We start from the raw sequence: 16,446 nt of genomic DNA on the forward strand, positions 1-16,446 counted from the left end.
TAGACATTATATTTAAGGTTTTTTGACAGACACTTTTTGGAACATGGAGATTTCATTCCTTATCTCTACCTTCCATATTTGACAGGTTAGGCATCGAAGGCACAGACCTATCTGGCATTCAGCCACGATTCAAAATTGTGTAAAATATGTTTAACGCCTATTAAATTAATGAAAGTAAATCTTTTTCAATATGATGATGACGATGTAATTCACAATCTCTCATTAGGGACTCGCAGAAGAATTTCCCATTCGTCATGATCCGGAGCGGCTACTTCCAGCTCTTTCCAGCAGAGGCCAGTTGAGCCAGCCTCCTTCTCAACTGATCGCCTCCATCTGGTGAGGCCGCCCTGACCGTCTACTGCCAGGCTATTGTCAGGGGAGACCCCGCTTGGACAGGTGGTTGTCCGGTCTATGGAGCATGTGTCCGATCCATCGCCATTTCCTTACAAGCATTTCCTGGCATATGGGTATGGGACTTTTAAAAAAAACAATAATTTTAAATTACAAACGTCAGTATTTTAAAAGTAAACCTACATGGTTCGTAAGAATTGACTGGACACTACAATGTTCCTTAAAGACCTATACATATCAAGCCAGAATGTAAGGTTGAGAGGACACTCTAAAAACTAGTCAAACCTCCATGTGCTAGCAACCCTAGGAAACACTTCTTGCCAAATCGTGTAGTAAATGTGTGGAACTCTCTACCAGAAACTGTTGTTAGTGCACCGTCAGTGAACTCTTTCAAAAATAGACTAGTTTTTTTTTATACTACGTCGGTGGCAAACAAGCATACGTCCCGCCTGATGGTAAGCAGTCTCCGTAGCCTATGTACGCCTGCAACTCCAGAGGAGTCACATGCGCGTTGCCGACCCTAGCATCCCCCCCACCCCCTCCTTGAGCTCTGGCAACCTTACTCACCGGCAGGAACACAACACTATGAGTAGGGTCTAATGTTATTTGGCTGCGGTTTTCTGTAAGGTGGAGGTACTCGTACTTCCCCAGTTGGGCTCCGCTCTAGATCTGGAATGACATCCGCTGTGCTGTGCCCTACCACACAGAGCGAGATACACATTTTACAACATTAAAAAGTGCTAAATAAACACAAGTGCTGCGATATACACGCATCAGCTCCATGAGCCGCTAGTGTATCAAATAAAATAATAATAATTAAGTACTGACCTGAGGTGGTGAAGGGACTGTTGCAGTACTTGCAGACGTGTGGTTTGACCCCGTTGTGCATGTTGACGTGGTTCTGCAGAGAGGCCATGGTCTTGAAGCCCCGCTCGCACACCTTGCACTTGTACGGCCGGTCTTCTGAGTGGGTCTTCATGTGTCGGAGAAGGAGGTAGCTGGAAGGGTGCTTATTATAAATAAATAATAAATATTCTTCCTCGCGTTGTCCCGGCATATTGCCACGGCTCATGGGAGCCTGGAGTCCGCTTTAAATAAATATTATTATATTAAATTTAAATATTATCGGACATTATTACACAAATTGACTAAGTCCCACAGTAAGCTCATTAAGGCTTGTGTTGAGGGTACTTAGACAACGATATATATAATATATAAATATTTATAAATACTTAAATACATGGAAAACACCCATGACTCAGGAACAAATATCCATGCTCATCACACGAATAATTGCCCTTACCAGGATTTGAACCCGGGACCATCAGCTTCGTAAGCAGGGTCACTACCCACTAGGCCAAACCGGTCGTCACCTTTTGGCAACCAATCCCGAGTATTTACGAAAGCGACTGCCATCTGACCTTCCAACCCAGAGGGTAAACTAGGCCATATTGGGATTAGTCCGGTTTCCTCACGATGTTCCGAAAAACTCATTGATACGAGGTTTGAACCCGCGACCTCCGGATTGCAAGTCGCACGCTCTTACCGCAAGTCCAGCGCTTCTAAATAAATAATACATATTTTACGACATTATAATATTTTACAAATTGACTAAGTCCCATGGTACTAGAAATATTGACATAGAGAAAAGATCAAATTTACAGATATTTTACATAGAATAGACCAATTAAAATGGAAATGGACGGGAGATATGTTGCGCTCTAAAGAAGGAAAGTGGAGTAAAGAAATAACAAACTGGTAGCCTAGAGGATATATTCGCAAGAAACGCCCACAGTTCTGCAGGTGGGAAAACGAAATAACGCTAACAGCGGGACCGTTTTGGAGAAGAGCGGCTATGAACCACTAGAGAGATTTAGAGGCCTTAGCCAGGAGACACACTGAACCCTATATATACCCTATCTCAGTAATAAAGGCTATTTTATTTTATTTATTTATTTAAGTCCCATGGTAAACTCAATAAGGCTTGTGTTGTGGGTACTTAGAGAACGATATATATAATATATAAATATCTATAAATACTTAAATACATAGAAAACACCTATGACTCGGGAACAAATATCCATGCTCATCACACGAATAAATGCCCTTACCAGGTTTTGAACCCGGGGCCTTCGGCTACATAGGCAGGGTCACTACCCACTAGGCCAGACAGGTCGTTAAAATTATTATTATTAGCAGAAATAGTACACTGTGCAACGAGGGGGGTAAGTGAAATTTTGAAAGACCCGATTTTGCAATATTCTTACCCCCGGAGTTACAGTGTTTTTCATCACACTTGCGAAAAAAAAATTAAATTTTAAGCGAAATCATTCTTAAATACGGTGAAATAAGAAACATTTGTTCGCCATATATTTTGAATAAAATTAAATTATGACTACTTATAAAATAAAACTACTAAAACTAAACCTACCTAGAAAAAATAAAGATACATAAAACAGACCCTGGCCTCTTGGCAGGGTGCCCATCACGCAGGCAGCATTCCCGCGCTGTATCGCGACGGCAAGCCTTTGCGCGAGAAAACTGCCTGCGCGAGGGTCTCCCGTTGCCTCCCTCAATCGCTTTCCAAGCTCCCTGTGGAGCCCACGCGCACCTATGACCCACGGACCAAGTGTCTCGACACCAAAAGCTACGAATTCGTAGTTGGTGCCGAGACAGCTATATTTATTAGTTTTAAAACGTTCTCGGGCGTCAGCCGCCATATTGTCATTTGTTGACAAGTTAGGCATCGAAGATTTTAAACATGAACTTTTTTTTTTTTAATGCCAGTATTTTTAAAGTAAAACCCATTTACGCTACTTGGTTTGTATGAAATAGTGACATAATAGGGTTGTTTCCAATTTTTTGAAACACTTGTATTACGTTCTATATCAACTAAAAGTTGCCCTAAAATTCAACTTTTATACTGAAAACGGCTTTAAATATGTTCAATTAACAAAATATATTTTGAGAGAAATTTCGCGCCCAAAACGCTCTTAGAAAATTGTGTGACGTCACAGTTTACGGTTTGACACAACTACATACACACGTAGAAGATACGAACTGTCAACTGACATTCGTCATTTGTTGTTTATTTAACAGTGTCAATTCAAGAGTTGTGACGTCATCAGAATCTTCGAAGAAGTTTCGAGTTTCGTCACGTGATGTGTGCCAAAAGATATTTTAAATTCAATATTTACAAAAATATGGTCATTACAGGTCCCCTAAAAGTAGATTAACATGTTCTTATAATCCAAAAGAATTTATTGTGATACAATTCTGCCCTAAGATTTGTAGATGGAAACAACTATTAAAAAGGAGCAATCCACAACTCCGCGGGAACTATATAGGCCTTTATCCTTCAGTACACCTGCATGAAATAAGATCTTTTTCGAACAAGTGTGATGAAATAGTTATTTACGATACAAGTGCAGAAAATAGGAAATTCGCAACGAGTGGTGATAAATTAAAACACGACCGAAGGAGTGTTTTAAATCGACACGAGATGCCAATTACCTATTCGCACGTGTATCTTACAACGTTTTACAGTACATATTACTCATTAAAGTTTCGACATATGCATGGGCGCCGGCAGCAGGGTGCAAGGGGGTGCACTTGCACCCCCCTGGCAGGTAAGAAAATATATAAAAAAAATTACATGTTTTTTTATGCGTCTGCACCAGCATTAGAGTTAGACCAATATAAATGAAATGAAATGAAAATCATTTATTTCGAGCTAAAAACTCATATAGTGTATATAAATCTGCAATGATTTTGATAGCATAACTCGGAACTATATTACACAAGAAAAATAAATTTCTGCATCAATTCTTCTATTCCATTTATTATGCACCTCCCTGAAAGTAATCCTGGCGGCGCCCATGGCATATGCACGGAAAGTGCTCATTGCCTCACGCGTGCGGAAAAGTAGTACCATATGTACTGTAAACAGGATTCAGGTAACTCACCGGCGGTGGCTGGTGTAGTTGCAGAAGGTGCACGTGAACTTGGAGCGAATGCTGCGCCGCTTGGGCGTCTTCTTTATCTTAGCGCCCTCCTCTTCCTCCTCGGAGGCCTCCTCCGCGCCCTCCTCCTCGAAGTTGTACACGTCTTCGTTGCCTTTGTCCTCTTCCTCTTCCTGTGAATATAGAGAGTAGAGACTCACTAATAGAAAACTAAAGGATGTCGAACTTAAAGATGTCCTTCTGTTCTGCAGGAAAACGAAGATTTGAGGAGATTGGTATGGGAATGCCGCCGGGACAGTAACCTGCAGCTCCAACTTCAGGGAATTGGGCTGAATGAACGCAACACGCGATCGACAGCCCGCCTGCTTCCGGCCGGGCTTCCCTACACTACATCTACATCCTGTGAATATCTCATCTTAGAACAGTGGTCCCTAACCTTTTCAGTTCTGACACCCCTATGACTAACTAGGGAACCCGATATTATCCCTACTCCCAATAAATATCAATATTCTTTCTCACAGGTCTAATTTCTTTTATATTTAATTCAGCTTATTACCCGCGTAAAACACCAGTTTTACCCCTACGGGGGTAATTACCCCCAGGTTAGGAAACGCTCTTAGAAGATAGGGTAAAATGTAGACGTTGACTACTATTTGTTTGACAACCGGCCCTCAATAACACAAACTGAAGTCCACGGAGGCACCGATAATAAGGGATGGCGTGCTAGTACAATTTGCTAGCTTTAACGCATTCACTGCCACCGACGCATATATGCGTTCACCGTCATACAAGTTTGTTCCTAGGCCACGCCCCCTGGCAGTGAATGCGTTAAATTTAAACGGTCAAAGTGGCCAAATATATTTCTATGTTAAAATAGATGTTACAATTTACTTTGGCAGACAAAATCTATTTGATACCGACTGTACCATCCGTAGTAGCATAGAGAATTTGAAATAGATGTGGATTGTCAAAGAAAACTTTATAGTCATAGTAAATTCACAAAAAAAAAAAAAAAAATCATTATCAGAATTTATTTTTGACGATCAAAATATAGATTCATATAAATTGAATGTAATTTGTAATGCAATCGTATGTCGTGTAATAAATAAATCTAAAAGCTAAATAAAATAAAAAAAAAATAAGTTAATTTATTTATCATTCGACATTATTAAAAACTTAGAACGCCATTTGACTTTGATCCTTATTCCTTCACTGGTATCGCTCGAAACGATGCCGCCATCCATACATTTCGCCTATGATCTATTAGATGGCGCCACTTTTTGATATTCAACAAATTTAATACATACCAGTGAAATAAAATGGATCAAGGTCAAATGGCGTTCTAAAATACTTAATCATGTGTCGATAGATGGCAGTAAATTTACTGTGGCTGCAAAGTTTTCTTTGATAATCCACCTCTATTTTAAATTCTCTTCGATAATAGTAACAACCACGATAACTTTAGACAACTTCGATGAAAATTCCTGAGTATAAAGTAAAAATGGTTTTATTCTGTGTTTTTAAAGGTTTAGTTTCGCTTATTTTTTTATCAGATTTGTATAGTAGGCTCCTGTTTGCGACCTATTTGATCGTAATATTGAACTCTTAGGGAATCCGAAATATCAAGTCTGGTACCCCTCCTCCATCAGGTTATTAACATACCTGATCAACCTTGATGTCCACATTGAGAACAGGCTTGGTCTCCTCCTGGACCACCAGCACATAGCTGACCTCCCTGGACCCTGTCTCCGAAGGCGCCAGCGTCACCGTCTGGTACCCCTCCTCCATCAGGTTATTAACATACCTGATCAACCTTGATGTCCACATTGAGAACAGGCTTGGTCTCCTCCTGGACCACCAGCACATAGCTGACCTCCCTGGACCCTGTCTCCGAAGGCGCCAGCGTCACCGTCTGGTACCCCTCCTCCATCAGGTTATTAACATACCTGATCAACCTTGATGTCCACATTGAGAACAGGCTTGGTCTCCTCCTGGACCACCAGCACATAGCTGACCTCCCTGGACCCTGTCTCCGAAGGCGCCAGCGTCACCGTCTGGTACCCCTCCTCCATCAGGTTATTAACATACCTGATCAACCTTGATGTCCACATTGAGAACAGGCTTGGTCTCCTCCTGGACCACCAGCACATAGCTGACCTCCCCGGACCCTGTCTCCGAAGGCACCAGCGTCACCGTCTGGTACCCCTCCTCCATCAGGTTGTTCTCGTCTTCCGCTAAACCCTCCTGCAAATCGAGCTGTATTTTAATTGACATATACTGTTGTTTATATAAAGATGATAATGTGCCAATATTAGAATATGAAGTGATCACAAAAAAAACAGACATTAAAATGATTGGTGATAAAGATTATTCATAATACAGTAGGCGCTCGGTAATCAAGCCCCAAATAGCTAAAATTTGTCAGTCACTCTGATATTTGTGTGTCACTCTGATACAAAACAATGTATAAATGTAACTCTCCGGTTGGCCTAATACCTACCAGATAAGGAGTTAAAAAAAATACAACTTATCCTATACTTAATGAAACAGACATGAATGTTAAACCTATTTACCAATCTTCTACTTAACATAGTATTACACATATAATTTCACACATTCATTAATTATTATTATTAATGTACTTTTATTCTGCCCTATTACATTAAACGTAAGTATGACCATATCTCCTCTTTCCGTAGAAAACTTAATTGGCTCCCTATTCGAGAGCGCAGGTCCCTTCGTATTCTATGTACTCTCTATTCAATCTTGTTTGACCCGTCCGCCCCAGATTATCTCCGTTCGAAATTTAAATTTGTTACCCCACGTCCAGGCACAGATCTTCGCTCTCCCCGTAGTCTTAAGCTCATTGTCCCCCAACACCGAACGGGTTTCATGTCCAATTCTTTCACTGTTCAGGCAATCAGACTTTGGAACGTTCTCCCACTCTCTATCAGACAAGCGCAGACCAAATTCACATTCAAGCGCATGTTGCGCAAGTATTTCCTTGACAAACTTTCTTCTTCATCAATTTAATGATTCACACTTGGTATAATTATGTATGTATTAATATATGTATGTTTATTTGTATTAAGTATATGTGTAAGTTTATCAATATATAGTTTATATTCATATATAGTCTCGGTTACAAATTCATTTACTATAAAAGACACTGCACCTACTTAATATTTCTGGTTTGACCCATTGGTTGACTGGTAGAGAATGCCTTAAGGCATTAAGTCCGCCATTTGTACCTTCATGTATTGTGCAATAAAGATTAAATAAATAAATAAATAAGATACCGATTGATTTATTTATTTTTATTATTATTTAGTTTTGACAGGCAGCTGATGCTGGTACGTCTAAATCAGAGTTCACAACACGATTTCACTGCTTAGATAGTCTGTCAAGATTGTTTTTAAATTGATTCACACTACAAGAGTTCACAACTTCTTCTCAACAGGGTAATTTGTTCCAGGCATTTACTATTCGGTTTGCAATAAAGTTTTAAAGTTATTTAGCTGAAGACTGGTAAATAGAATTTCACTATGGCTCATGATTTCATTTTCTTTCTGCTGTTAGTATGTATGTTAACATTATGTACTTAATAATGAACTTCCAGGTTTATGATTCTTAAGTATGTTAAGTACACTACATTGTACTTCAAATCCATTTGTATATGTGACTGTTTGTGTTCTAAATAAATAAATAAAAAAAACAGATCACAATCAACTGTCGTCCACCTCACAAACACATCTGATACACAACCACCCATCGACTTGCAAACACATCACATTCTGCGGTGGCAGCATGATTCCATTTTATCACTTGTCACTATGCCCTTCACTTTCGCGTTTACACACTTGTTAGAACGTGACAGGCATGGTGACAAATGATAAAGAGCCAACCATCTTAGCCCTACCGGTGCCCATGGCGGAAGCGAGTTCAGCAGCCTTAAGAGCTTGATGATGGAACAATTCTCCCCCTGCTGGTAGTAGAAGCTCTGCTGGTCTACAAAGTGACGCCATTGCTAGGCACTCCCCACCCTGAACTGGACTTACATCATTATCATCCGGGGTGGGCAGAGACATAATGGACTGGTTCCCCTGCTGGTAGTAGGAGCTCTGCTCGTCCACGAAGTGATGCCATTGCTGGGCACTCCCCACCCTGAACTACACTTACATCATTATCATCCGGGGTGGGCAGAGACATGATGGACTGGTTCCCCTGCTGGTAGTACGAACTACACGTACATCATTATCATCCGGTGTGGGCAGAGACATGATGGACTGGTTCCGCTGCTGGTAGTAGCAGCTCTGCTCGTCCACGAAGTGACGCCATTGCTGGGCACTCTCCACCCTGAACTACACTTACACCATTATCATCCAGGGTGGGCAGAGACATGATGGACTGGTTCTCCCCCTGCTGGTAGTATGAACTACACATACATCATTATCATCCGGGGTGGGCAGACATGATGGACTGGTTCCCTTGCTGGTAGTAGCAGCTCTGCTCGTCCACGAAGTGACGCCATTGCAGGGCACTCACCACCCTGAACTACACTTACACCATTATCATCCAGGGTGGGCAGAGACATGATGGACTGGTTCTCCCCCTGCTGGTAGTACGAACTACACATACATCATTATCATCCAGGGTGGGCAGAGACATGATGGACTGGTTCCCCTGCTGGTAGTAGCAGCTCTGCTCGTCCACGAAGTGACGCCATTGCTGGGCACTCCCCACCCTGAACTACACTTACATCATTATCATCCGGGGTGGGCAGAGACATGATGGACTGGTTCTCCCCCTGCTGGTAGTACGAACTACACTTACATCATTATCATCCGGGGTGGGCAGAGACATGATGGACTGGTTCTCCCCCTGCTGGTAGTACGAACTACACTTACATCATTATCATCCGGGGTGGGCAGAGACATGATGGACTGGCTATCCCCCTGCTGGTAGTAGTAGCGGCCCTGCTCATCCACAAGTAAGTGACGCCATTGCTGGGCACTCCCCACCCTGAACTACACTTACATCATTATCATCCGGGGTGGGCAGAGACATGATGGACTGGTTCTCCCCCTGCTGGTAGTACGAACTACACTTACATCATTATCATCCGGGGTGGGCAGAGACATGATGGACTGGTTATCCCCCTGCTGGTAGTAGTAGCGGCCCTGCTCATCCACGAAGTAAGTGACGCCATTGCTGGGCATCTCGTCTGCGTCGCCGCCGTCGTCATTCACTGAAAAAGATAAATGTGTTGTGATTTGATATATCATATAATGATTGCTGCAACTGGCCTTTTTCAGAAATATAAAATGTTTTTTTTCCACTTGTTGCGAATTTCCTATTTTTCACACTTGTATCGCAATATTTTTTTTACATTACAGTACATATGGTGCTACTTTACCGCACTAGTGCGAAAATTAGCATATTACGTTACTGTGTCGAACATTTAAAGGGCCATAATATGTACTGTAAAACGTTGTACGATACATGTGCGAATAGGTAATTCGATGCTGACAACATTTCTTTTTTTTTTTTTTTCTACTACGTCGGTGGCAAACAAGCATACGGCCTGCCTGATGGTAAGCAGTCTCCGTAGCCTATGTACACCTGCAACTCCAGAGGAGTTACATGCGCGTTGCGGACCCTAACCCCACTCCCCTCGTTGAGCTCTGGCAACCTTTTCTTTCAACAGGCAACAAATACTCACAAATACCGTTTTGTTTTATCAGAGAGACTATTGCTACCTCCTGTATCCATTATCAGATCAGCTCGATGGTACCATAATATTGCATCGTCTCCCAATGTACATATGTATGTAAAGTTTCAGCTTAATCGAGTGATGGGACGTGGGTCTTATTTTAGCTTGCAAGATTTAACTCGAATATACATGCAAATATTGCTAATTATAGTCTGTATCTTTAGGTATTTAAAAAAAGGTAAACAAAATCTACCCTCAAATGGCTCCTTAAGGCAGTTGAGGGTAGATGAAAACATTACATGATCAAATAAAGTAGGTTTAAAGTCACGTCGTTCAGTGACAGATCCAGGTGGTTTTGTATTTGGTTGGTTAACTAATAAATATTAAAACTACCCGAAAATGTACAAATTGTTTGTTTACCTTTTTTTAAATACCTAAAGATACAGACTATAAATAAAAGCTTACATAATCCAACCACTGTCCAGTTTTATGAATCTCTCTTCTTCTCAGCATATTCGCGTCCACTGATGAACATATGCCTCTTTTATGGATTTCTGTATGTGGCGGTTCTATGCCAGGTCGGCCCTGCCGTCTTTCTGATATCGTCTGACCGTCTGGCTCGTGGTTTTCCGTCACCTCAGCTTCCCAGTCGAGGTCCCCAGAACAGTAGTCGCTCATCATCCCTGCGACAGATATGTCCGACCCATTTCCAGTTCAGCTGCGCAGTTGGCGACGTCGGTAACTTCCGTGCGTTGGCGTATGTCCTCATTCCAAATTCTGTCTCGCAGGGAGATCCCGATCATCGCGCGCTCCATAGCTCTATGCCATTTTTAGCTGGTGGACACTTCCAACAGTCAACATAGGTCATTACTGGGAGAACACATTGGTTGTAAGCCGTGGTTTTCAGTGACTGGTATTTTGGACTTGAAAACATCGCCTAGCTTGCCAAATGAATAAAATGTTTTATGAATAAAAGAGTTGAAGTATCTACTTACAGTCCAACACAGGAGTCTCGCTGGTTGCATTGTAGTTGTTTAAATAGGACTGGATCAGCTTCCCGTCCGCGATAGCCTTCTTATCGGGCGGTGGCATTTTGCTGTGGACAAGTCAAACCTTTTCTATAGCTACTGTTTAAGATAGTTTAAGTACAAAAAATAATAACATAAAAAAAGAACAATACATTTTCAAGTAGGGATATTACAATGCGCTTATGACAGTCAAATAAAGCTACGCTGGCTATAATCTTACATCTCTGAATAAGAAGATTTACCCCTTAACCACTGACGTATGGATGAGGTGTGTCACTTAACCTTTTCAACGCTTTTCCACACGTGTCAAGAAATGCCATGGACGCCAAAAAGTTAACTGGTGAAGAGCGAATATGAAGCTTAACTGACAGTAGGAAAGTCGCTTTGACAACGTCCGCCATAGCCTTTTTGATGGTCATTGGCGTCGCGGGCACGACAGACGATGACAGTTTTAGTGGTCTTTGGCGTTGAAAAGGTTAAATTGTTTTCCGCTCATAATTTCTTTTCTTCATAAACGCTAATTTTAGTATTTTCTTAGCATGTAATGACGCAACAAAAACAGATAAGAATGAAGGTGTAAGAGATTTAATAAGTTTTTGGCAAAAATTTCATTTTTGGTACAAGCTTTTATCGCTGACTGTACTTTTCTTTCCACAGGCAACTAATACTCATCGAACAAATTCTAAAAACCCCAAACACAATTAGGTTGCGTTGTTTTATCACAGAGTTCCTATGTCCACGTCTTGTCTCCATCATCAGATCAACTCGATGGTACCATAATATTGCAGTGTCACCCGACTTACATATGTATGCAAATTTTCAGCTCAATCGGAAACCGGGTAGTGGATCAAATTTAACTTGCAAGATTTGATTACAAACAGACAACGGTCAGGTGAAAGTAAAAAAACCGGCCAAGAGCATGTCGGGCCACGCTCAGAGTAGCGTTCCGCAGTTACTCTTCCGTCACAATAAGCTAAACTGGAGCTTAAAGTATAGTAAATTGTTAACCAAGGGATGAAACTGTACCTTTCACCCGAGTTAAACAAATAGGCAATGATCAAAACAAAATGATCAGTACCTAATTAAAGTAAGTCTTTTTACTATGAAGGGAAAACTTTTTGCGATAACTCAAAAACAGCTAAACTGATCATGTCCGCTATAGTTTTCATTTAATGTCTTTCTTAAGCTCTACTTCTACGATTTTTTCATATTTTTTAAACCTATGCCGACTGGCAAGCGGGCACCCAATACATATAACAACACATCAGTGAAGAAACAAATAAACAGCATTTGGGTGTCATGACAAAAAGGCTATAATTATAATAAAAAATATAAAATAATATAACATACAATATAAATTAAATAAAATCAGAGCAACTATTGTAAACAGACAAATGGGATTCGTACGTCAGCAGTTAAGGGTTATCCCTCCTAATATGTAGGAGAATTTCCCAATATGGAACCGGCAAGAAACTCAGCAGCACACACTTCCACACAACTTTTCCAAAAAAAAAGCCTTTATTTCCAAATTTCCCATTTTTACATTAGGCGTTGTTTGCATATTGGTTAGTAAGTTTCTTATGGTTAGTAGTTACTGTTGATTTTATGTATGTTATTTACTATTAATTTTTTTAATTTGGACCCCTCTTCGAGTGTAGGCCTCCTCCACTCTCTCCATTTTTGCCTGTCTTCCGCTTTGTTTAGCCAGTCTTTCCCTGCAGTTTCTTTTATATCATCTAGCCATCGTTTATATGGCTTTCCCCATTTCCTTTTGCCAATAGGGCCTCTCCTTTTCGTTGCCAATATTGTCCATCTATTGTCTTTATACCGTGCAATGTCCTATGTACTTTTCCAAATGTCTTAAAATTAACATGCATACAAATAACATTACTATGGAATTAGAAATAAATACAAAGAACCCTCCCTGGGAGCATAAGAGGATAATCTTTGACAGAAACTTAAACATAATGTAAGAAACATGACGTTTCATAGCATCTGTCCACGTACAGGGAAACTACACACAGAACACTGGCTGAACCAGACTGGATGCAGACAGGCAAAAGAAGCCATGCCTGGCATCAACGGAAAACTCACAAGGGCGCTCCTGCAACTAGGGAAGGTCCAACTGAGTATGGTAACCAGTGTCATAACAGGTCATGGACTATTTAACAAACATCTTTTCACAACAGGTGTCACAGACAGTCCCCTGTGCCGAGGATGCATGGAGACAGAAGAAACAGCCTCTCAAGTGGTGCTGGAATGCAGCGGAGTGACTCCATACAGGGCTAAACATCTCGGATCTCCGAGAGACCTCCCCGAGGTCCTACTCAACATTAAAGGTTTGATAGGATTCCTCGAGGAGCTGGGCTGGCAGAACTAGCCCACCCCCAACATATCACGCAAAATAGGCGCAAGTCGTCGAGTTGCGGAAAATCGCCCGAATACAATACAATACAATAGCATCTGTCATCCTGATTATTTTTTTCTTTTAGCATTTGTACAGATCGTGTTGTTCACGAAGACCTTGACTTGTATTAATATGTTACTAAAGGTTAGATTTGACAAATCTGTGCATTATCATGGTTGACACGAACTATAAATGTACAATTGTCATCTTGGATAGGCCTCCCACTCTTAGCTAACGGTCCTAAGAGCACTGCAGGTCCCTGGATGCACTTGAAATAGTCAAATTGATAACACGTAATGCCTTGATATTTATCCATCATATGTATTTATTTCTGACCGTCTGACCTAGTGGGTAGTGACCCTGCCTATGAAGCCGATGGTCCCGGGTTTGAATCCCGGTAAGGGCATTTATTTATGATGACTTAACACATTCACTGCCAGACAAAAAACGGCACACTACCCCAGAAACCAGTGGTCTATTGCGTACAAAACAACCCGCCAACCCGGCATCTGAACAAAGTTCACGAGCGCCCACCAGGTGGGTTCCCGGCAGTGAATGTGTTAAGATATTTGTTCCTGAGACATAGACATTGTCTGAGTACCCACAACACAAGCCTTCTTGAGCTTACTGCAGGACTTAGTCAATTTGTGTATTGTCCCTATAATATTCATTTATTTACTTAAATCCAGTTGGTATTTGCCAAAAAAATATATTTTCCCTTTCCTGAACACTGAATGGTAAGTCTTATATGAGCCTTTTCTTTAACACATTCACTCACTACCAGTGACCCGCTAGGTACCAGTTCTCTGTCCACAGGCACTTTTCCCTACATATGCTTTTTCCCATGTTATCGGCCACACTCATAGCGCGTAGCTTGCGCTAGCACTGAATGTATTAAACTACATCTTAAGTCAAATTTTCTGTGCAGGGTCAGTTTTCACTGCAAAAATACTACTGATTTCAATGAAGGTGTTTGAGACAAAAGTAAAGTATTTTATTTTTTGTAGTACTGTGTACGGGATACCTACACAAATAATAGGCAAGGAGGAGTAGGCAAATGAGGTTACTGTATCTTCTCATTGTTTATCTTCTTTGTTATTATTACATGTCTAGTGTCTACTCCAGAAACTAAATCCTGGGTGTTTTCTACTGCTGTCAAACCATATATTACCCCATCCCAGTGACCTAAAGAGCAACTCACCATCTATATAAATAATAATCAATCAATACCCGGCGTACTTGACCGACCCTAGAGATATGCGTAAAGCAGAGAAAATAACCGTCCACCGATGATCATGCGTGCTTTTATTCAATACCGAACTCTTAATTGTTTTGTAAATTGTTAATAATCCGAAGACAAGTCCATCACACTGCAGTTTTATGAATACTTTTCAACACAAACACTTTGCACAACGAATAAAACGGTTCCCTCGACATATAACTAAATAAATGGCGTTAGGATGTCCGCCATCTTATGAAGGGATTCCGCCAAATAATCGAACACGCGTTTTACAAAACGAAAGAACAAAATAAATAATTAACTTCTATTGCATTATCATAATATCAATGAATAATGACAAATTAGCGCCACTAAGTGAAAACTACCTAGCAAAAGGCATCACAGATAGCGCTGTCGTCAGGTCGCCTATATGCCAAATGATGTTACGAAAATGAAGCACATTTCGACAGAAATTTCACTTGATTGACCAACTTATTACCGTGTAACCACTTAGAAATCCTGAAAAGTGCATCTTAACTAACAAAAATAGGTAAAATCTCGTTAATATACCTGGATCCCGCAAATGGTAAAACTATAACTTCTAATTTTTCCCAACGAGGGCGTCTCGGTCTTCAACTCGATCAATTCTTGCGACTGTGACGCTGACGCGAAATGGCGGACGCAGCGTGAACTACGATACAATAGTACAAAATGATGCAGTGTTGCCAGCGATGAATATTCGTCAATGTCAAATGGTCTATGGTGAGACAAACAAGATGGCGTTATGAACGCATCCGAAAGTTTGCCCGGTAATACCAGTTTAAAAAATCTTACTTGTCACAAAAAAAACTACACATTTTATTTAGAAATATAGATTAAATAGTCTCTTTCCTAAAATCCTGAGAAAAGACAGGCAAATAGCACTCAAAGTTTACTTAACCCGCGATTACGCGACCCACGTACGTTATAATATTTTATTAAAGCCTGCATCATGACTTTGCTGTTTGCCTCTCTTTCTATCAAGCAACAACTGCATTTTACAGTATAAAGGTCAGTCCAGATGGGATGATTAAATCGTTCGATAAAAAAAAAAAAAACACTTGCACATTTGAGCGCTCTAAATAAAAAAAAACATAAAACGTGAATACTAGCGTCAAAAATTGGTATTCTTGCGTCCGCACCTCTATTTTATTAGTAATATAGGTCATAATCGGCGGTCGAAATATGCGAGCAAAATTGCACGGCCAGATTTGACCAGACAATTTAATCAAATTGGCCAAAAATTTAATTGAATTGAAAAAATGTTCCCGTCTGGACGGACCTTAAAAAACGACCCGTCACGGTCATCTTCAAAGTTTTATAAAGCAAGTGCATGTTCGCTGTTTGCCTCTCTTTCTAAGACATATCTAAAATAGCACTAACGCTTTAATCATAGGTGGTATTTACAGGTCTGTGCTTTCGAATTAGCCTGATTTGAATTGTTTTAGAAACCAGAGACATGTCAGTAACAGAGGTAAATAAACAATCAATTGTTTTTGTGCGACCCATGTTTTATGGCACCTCGTGATTTGTTGCCGGGGTGAAAAGAGATGGCGAGTTGAGTAATAGATAAAAACCGGTTATCAACCCGATAATCTCTTGAAAACTACAAACACAAATCATATCATACAAAATCTAATACTAAATCACATGATATTATGTGGGTAATTAAAAAAATATATCAGCAAATATAATTCCCAGTTTTTATTCCTATTTACCGCGGTTGT

At 40.6% G+C, this 16,446-nt stretch overlaps 2 protein-coding genes across 3 annotated transcripts in view; both read right to left on the reverse strand.

Moving 5' to 3' along the window:
* The window catches only part of LOC133526450 (transcriptional repressor CTCF-like), a 30,947-nt gene extending 24,765 nt beyond the window's left edge, over positions 1 to 6,182 (reverse strand). The window contains exons 1-3 of the mRNA XM_061863089.1: positions 5,976 to 6,182; positions 4,317 to 4,486; positions 1,180 to 1,349 (exon numbers count right to left, since the gene is read on the reverse strand). Coding sequence (XP_061719073.1) covers positions 1,180 to 1,349; positions 4,317 to 4,486; positions 5,976 to 6,179 — 544 coding nt within the window. The 5' untranslated portion in view covers positions 6,180 to 6,182. The remainder of the gene's footprint in view (positions 1 to 1,179; positions 1,350 to 4,316; positions 4,487 to 5,975) is intronic.
* A 208-nt stretch (positions 6,183 to 6,390) lies between these two features.
* LOC133526437 (uncharacterized) lies at positions 6,391 to 15,562 on the reverse strand. 2 transcript variants are annotated; one of them, XM_061863071.1, is made up of 4 exons: positions 15,251 to 15,562; positions 11,022 to 11,122; positions 9,425 to 9,561; positions 6,391 to 6,557 (listed from the first exon to the last, which is right to left on the reverse strand). In XM_061863071.1, the coding sequence occupies exons 2-4, from the start codon at positions 11,116 to 11,118 to the stop codon at positions 6,393 to 6,395; spliced, it is 399 nt and encodes a 132-aa protein (XP_061719055.1). In that variant the 5' UTR covers positions 11,119 to 11,122; positions 15,251 to 15,562; the 3' UTR covers positions 6,391 to 6,392. The 2 variants fall into 2 exon arrangements, with proteins under 2 accessions (XP_061719055.1, XP_061719062.1); XM_061863078.1 differs by lacking the exon at positions 15,251 to 15,562 and adding an exon at positions 14,663 to 15,168.
* Positions 15,563 to 16,446: the final 884 nt, after the last annotated feature.

Source organism: Cydia pomonella, chromosome 1 (genome assembly GCF_033807575.1).
Source record: "Cydia pomonella isolate Wapato2018A chromosome 1, ilCydPomo1, whole genome shotgun sequence".
In the NCBI taxonomy this organism is placed as follows: domain Eukaryota; kingdom Metazoa; phylum Arthropoda; class Insecta; order Lepidoptera; family Tortricidae; genus Cydia; species Cydia pomonella.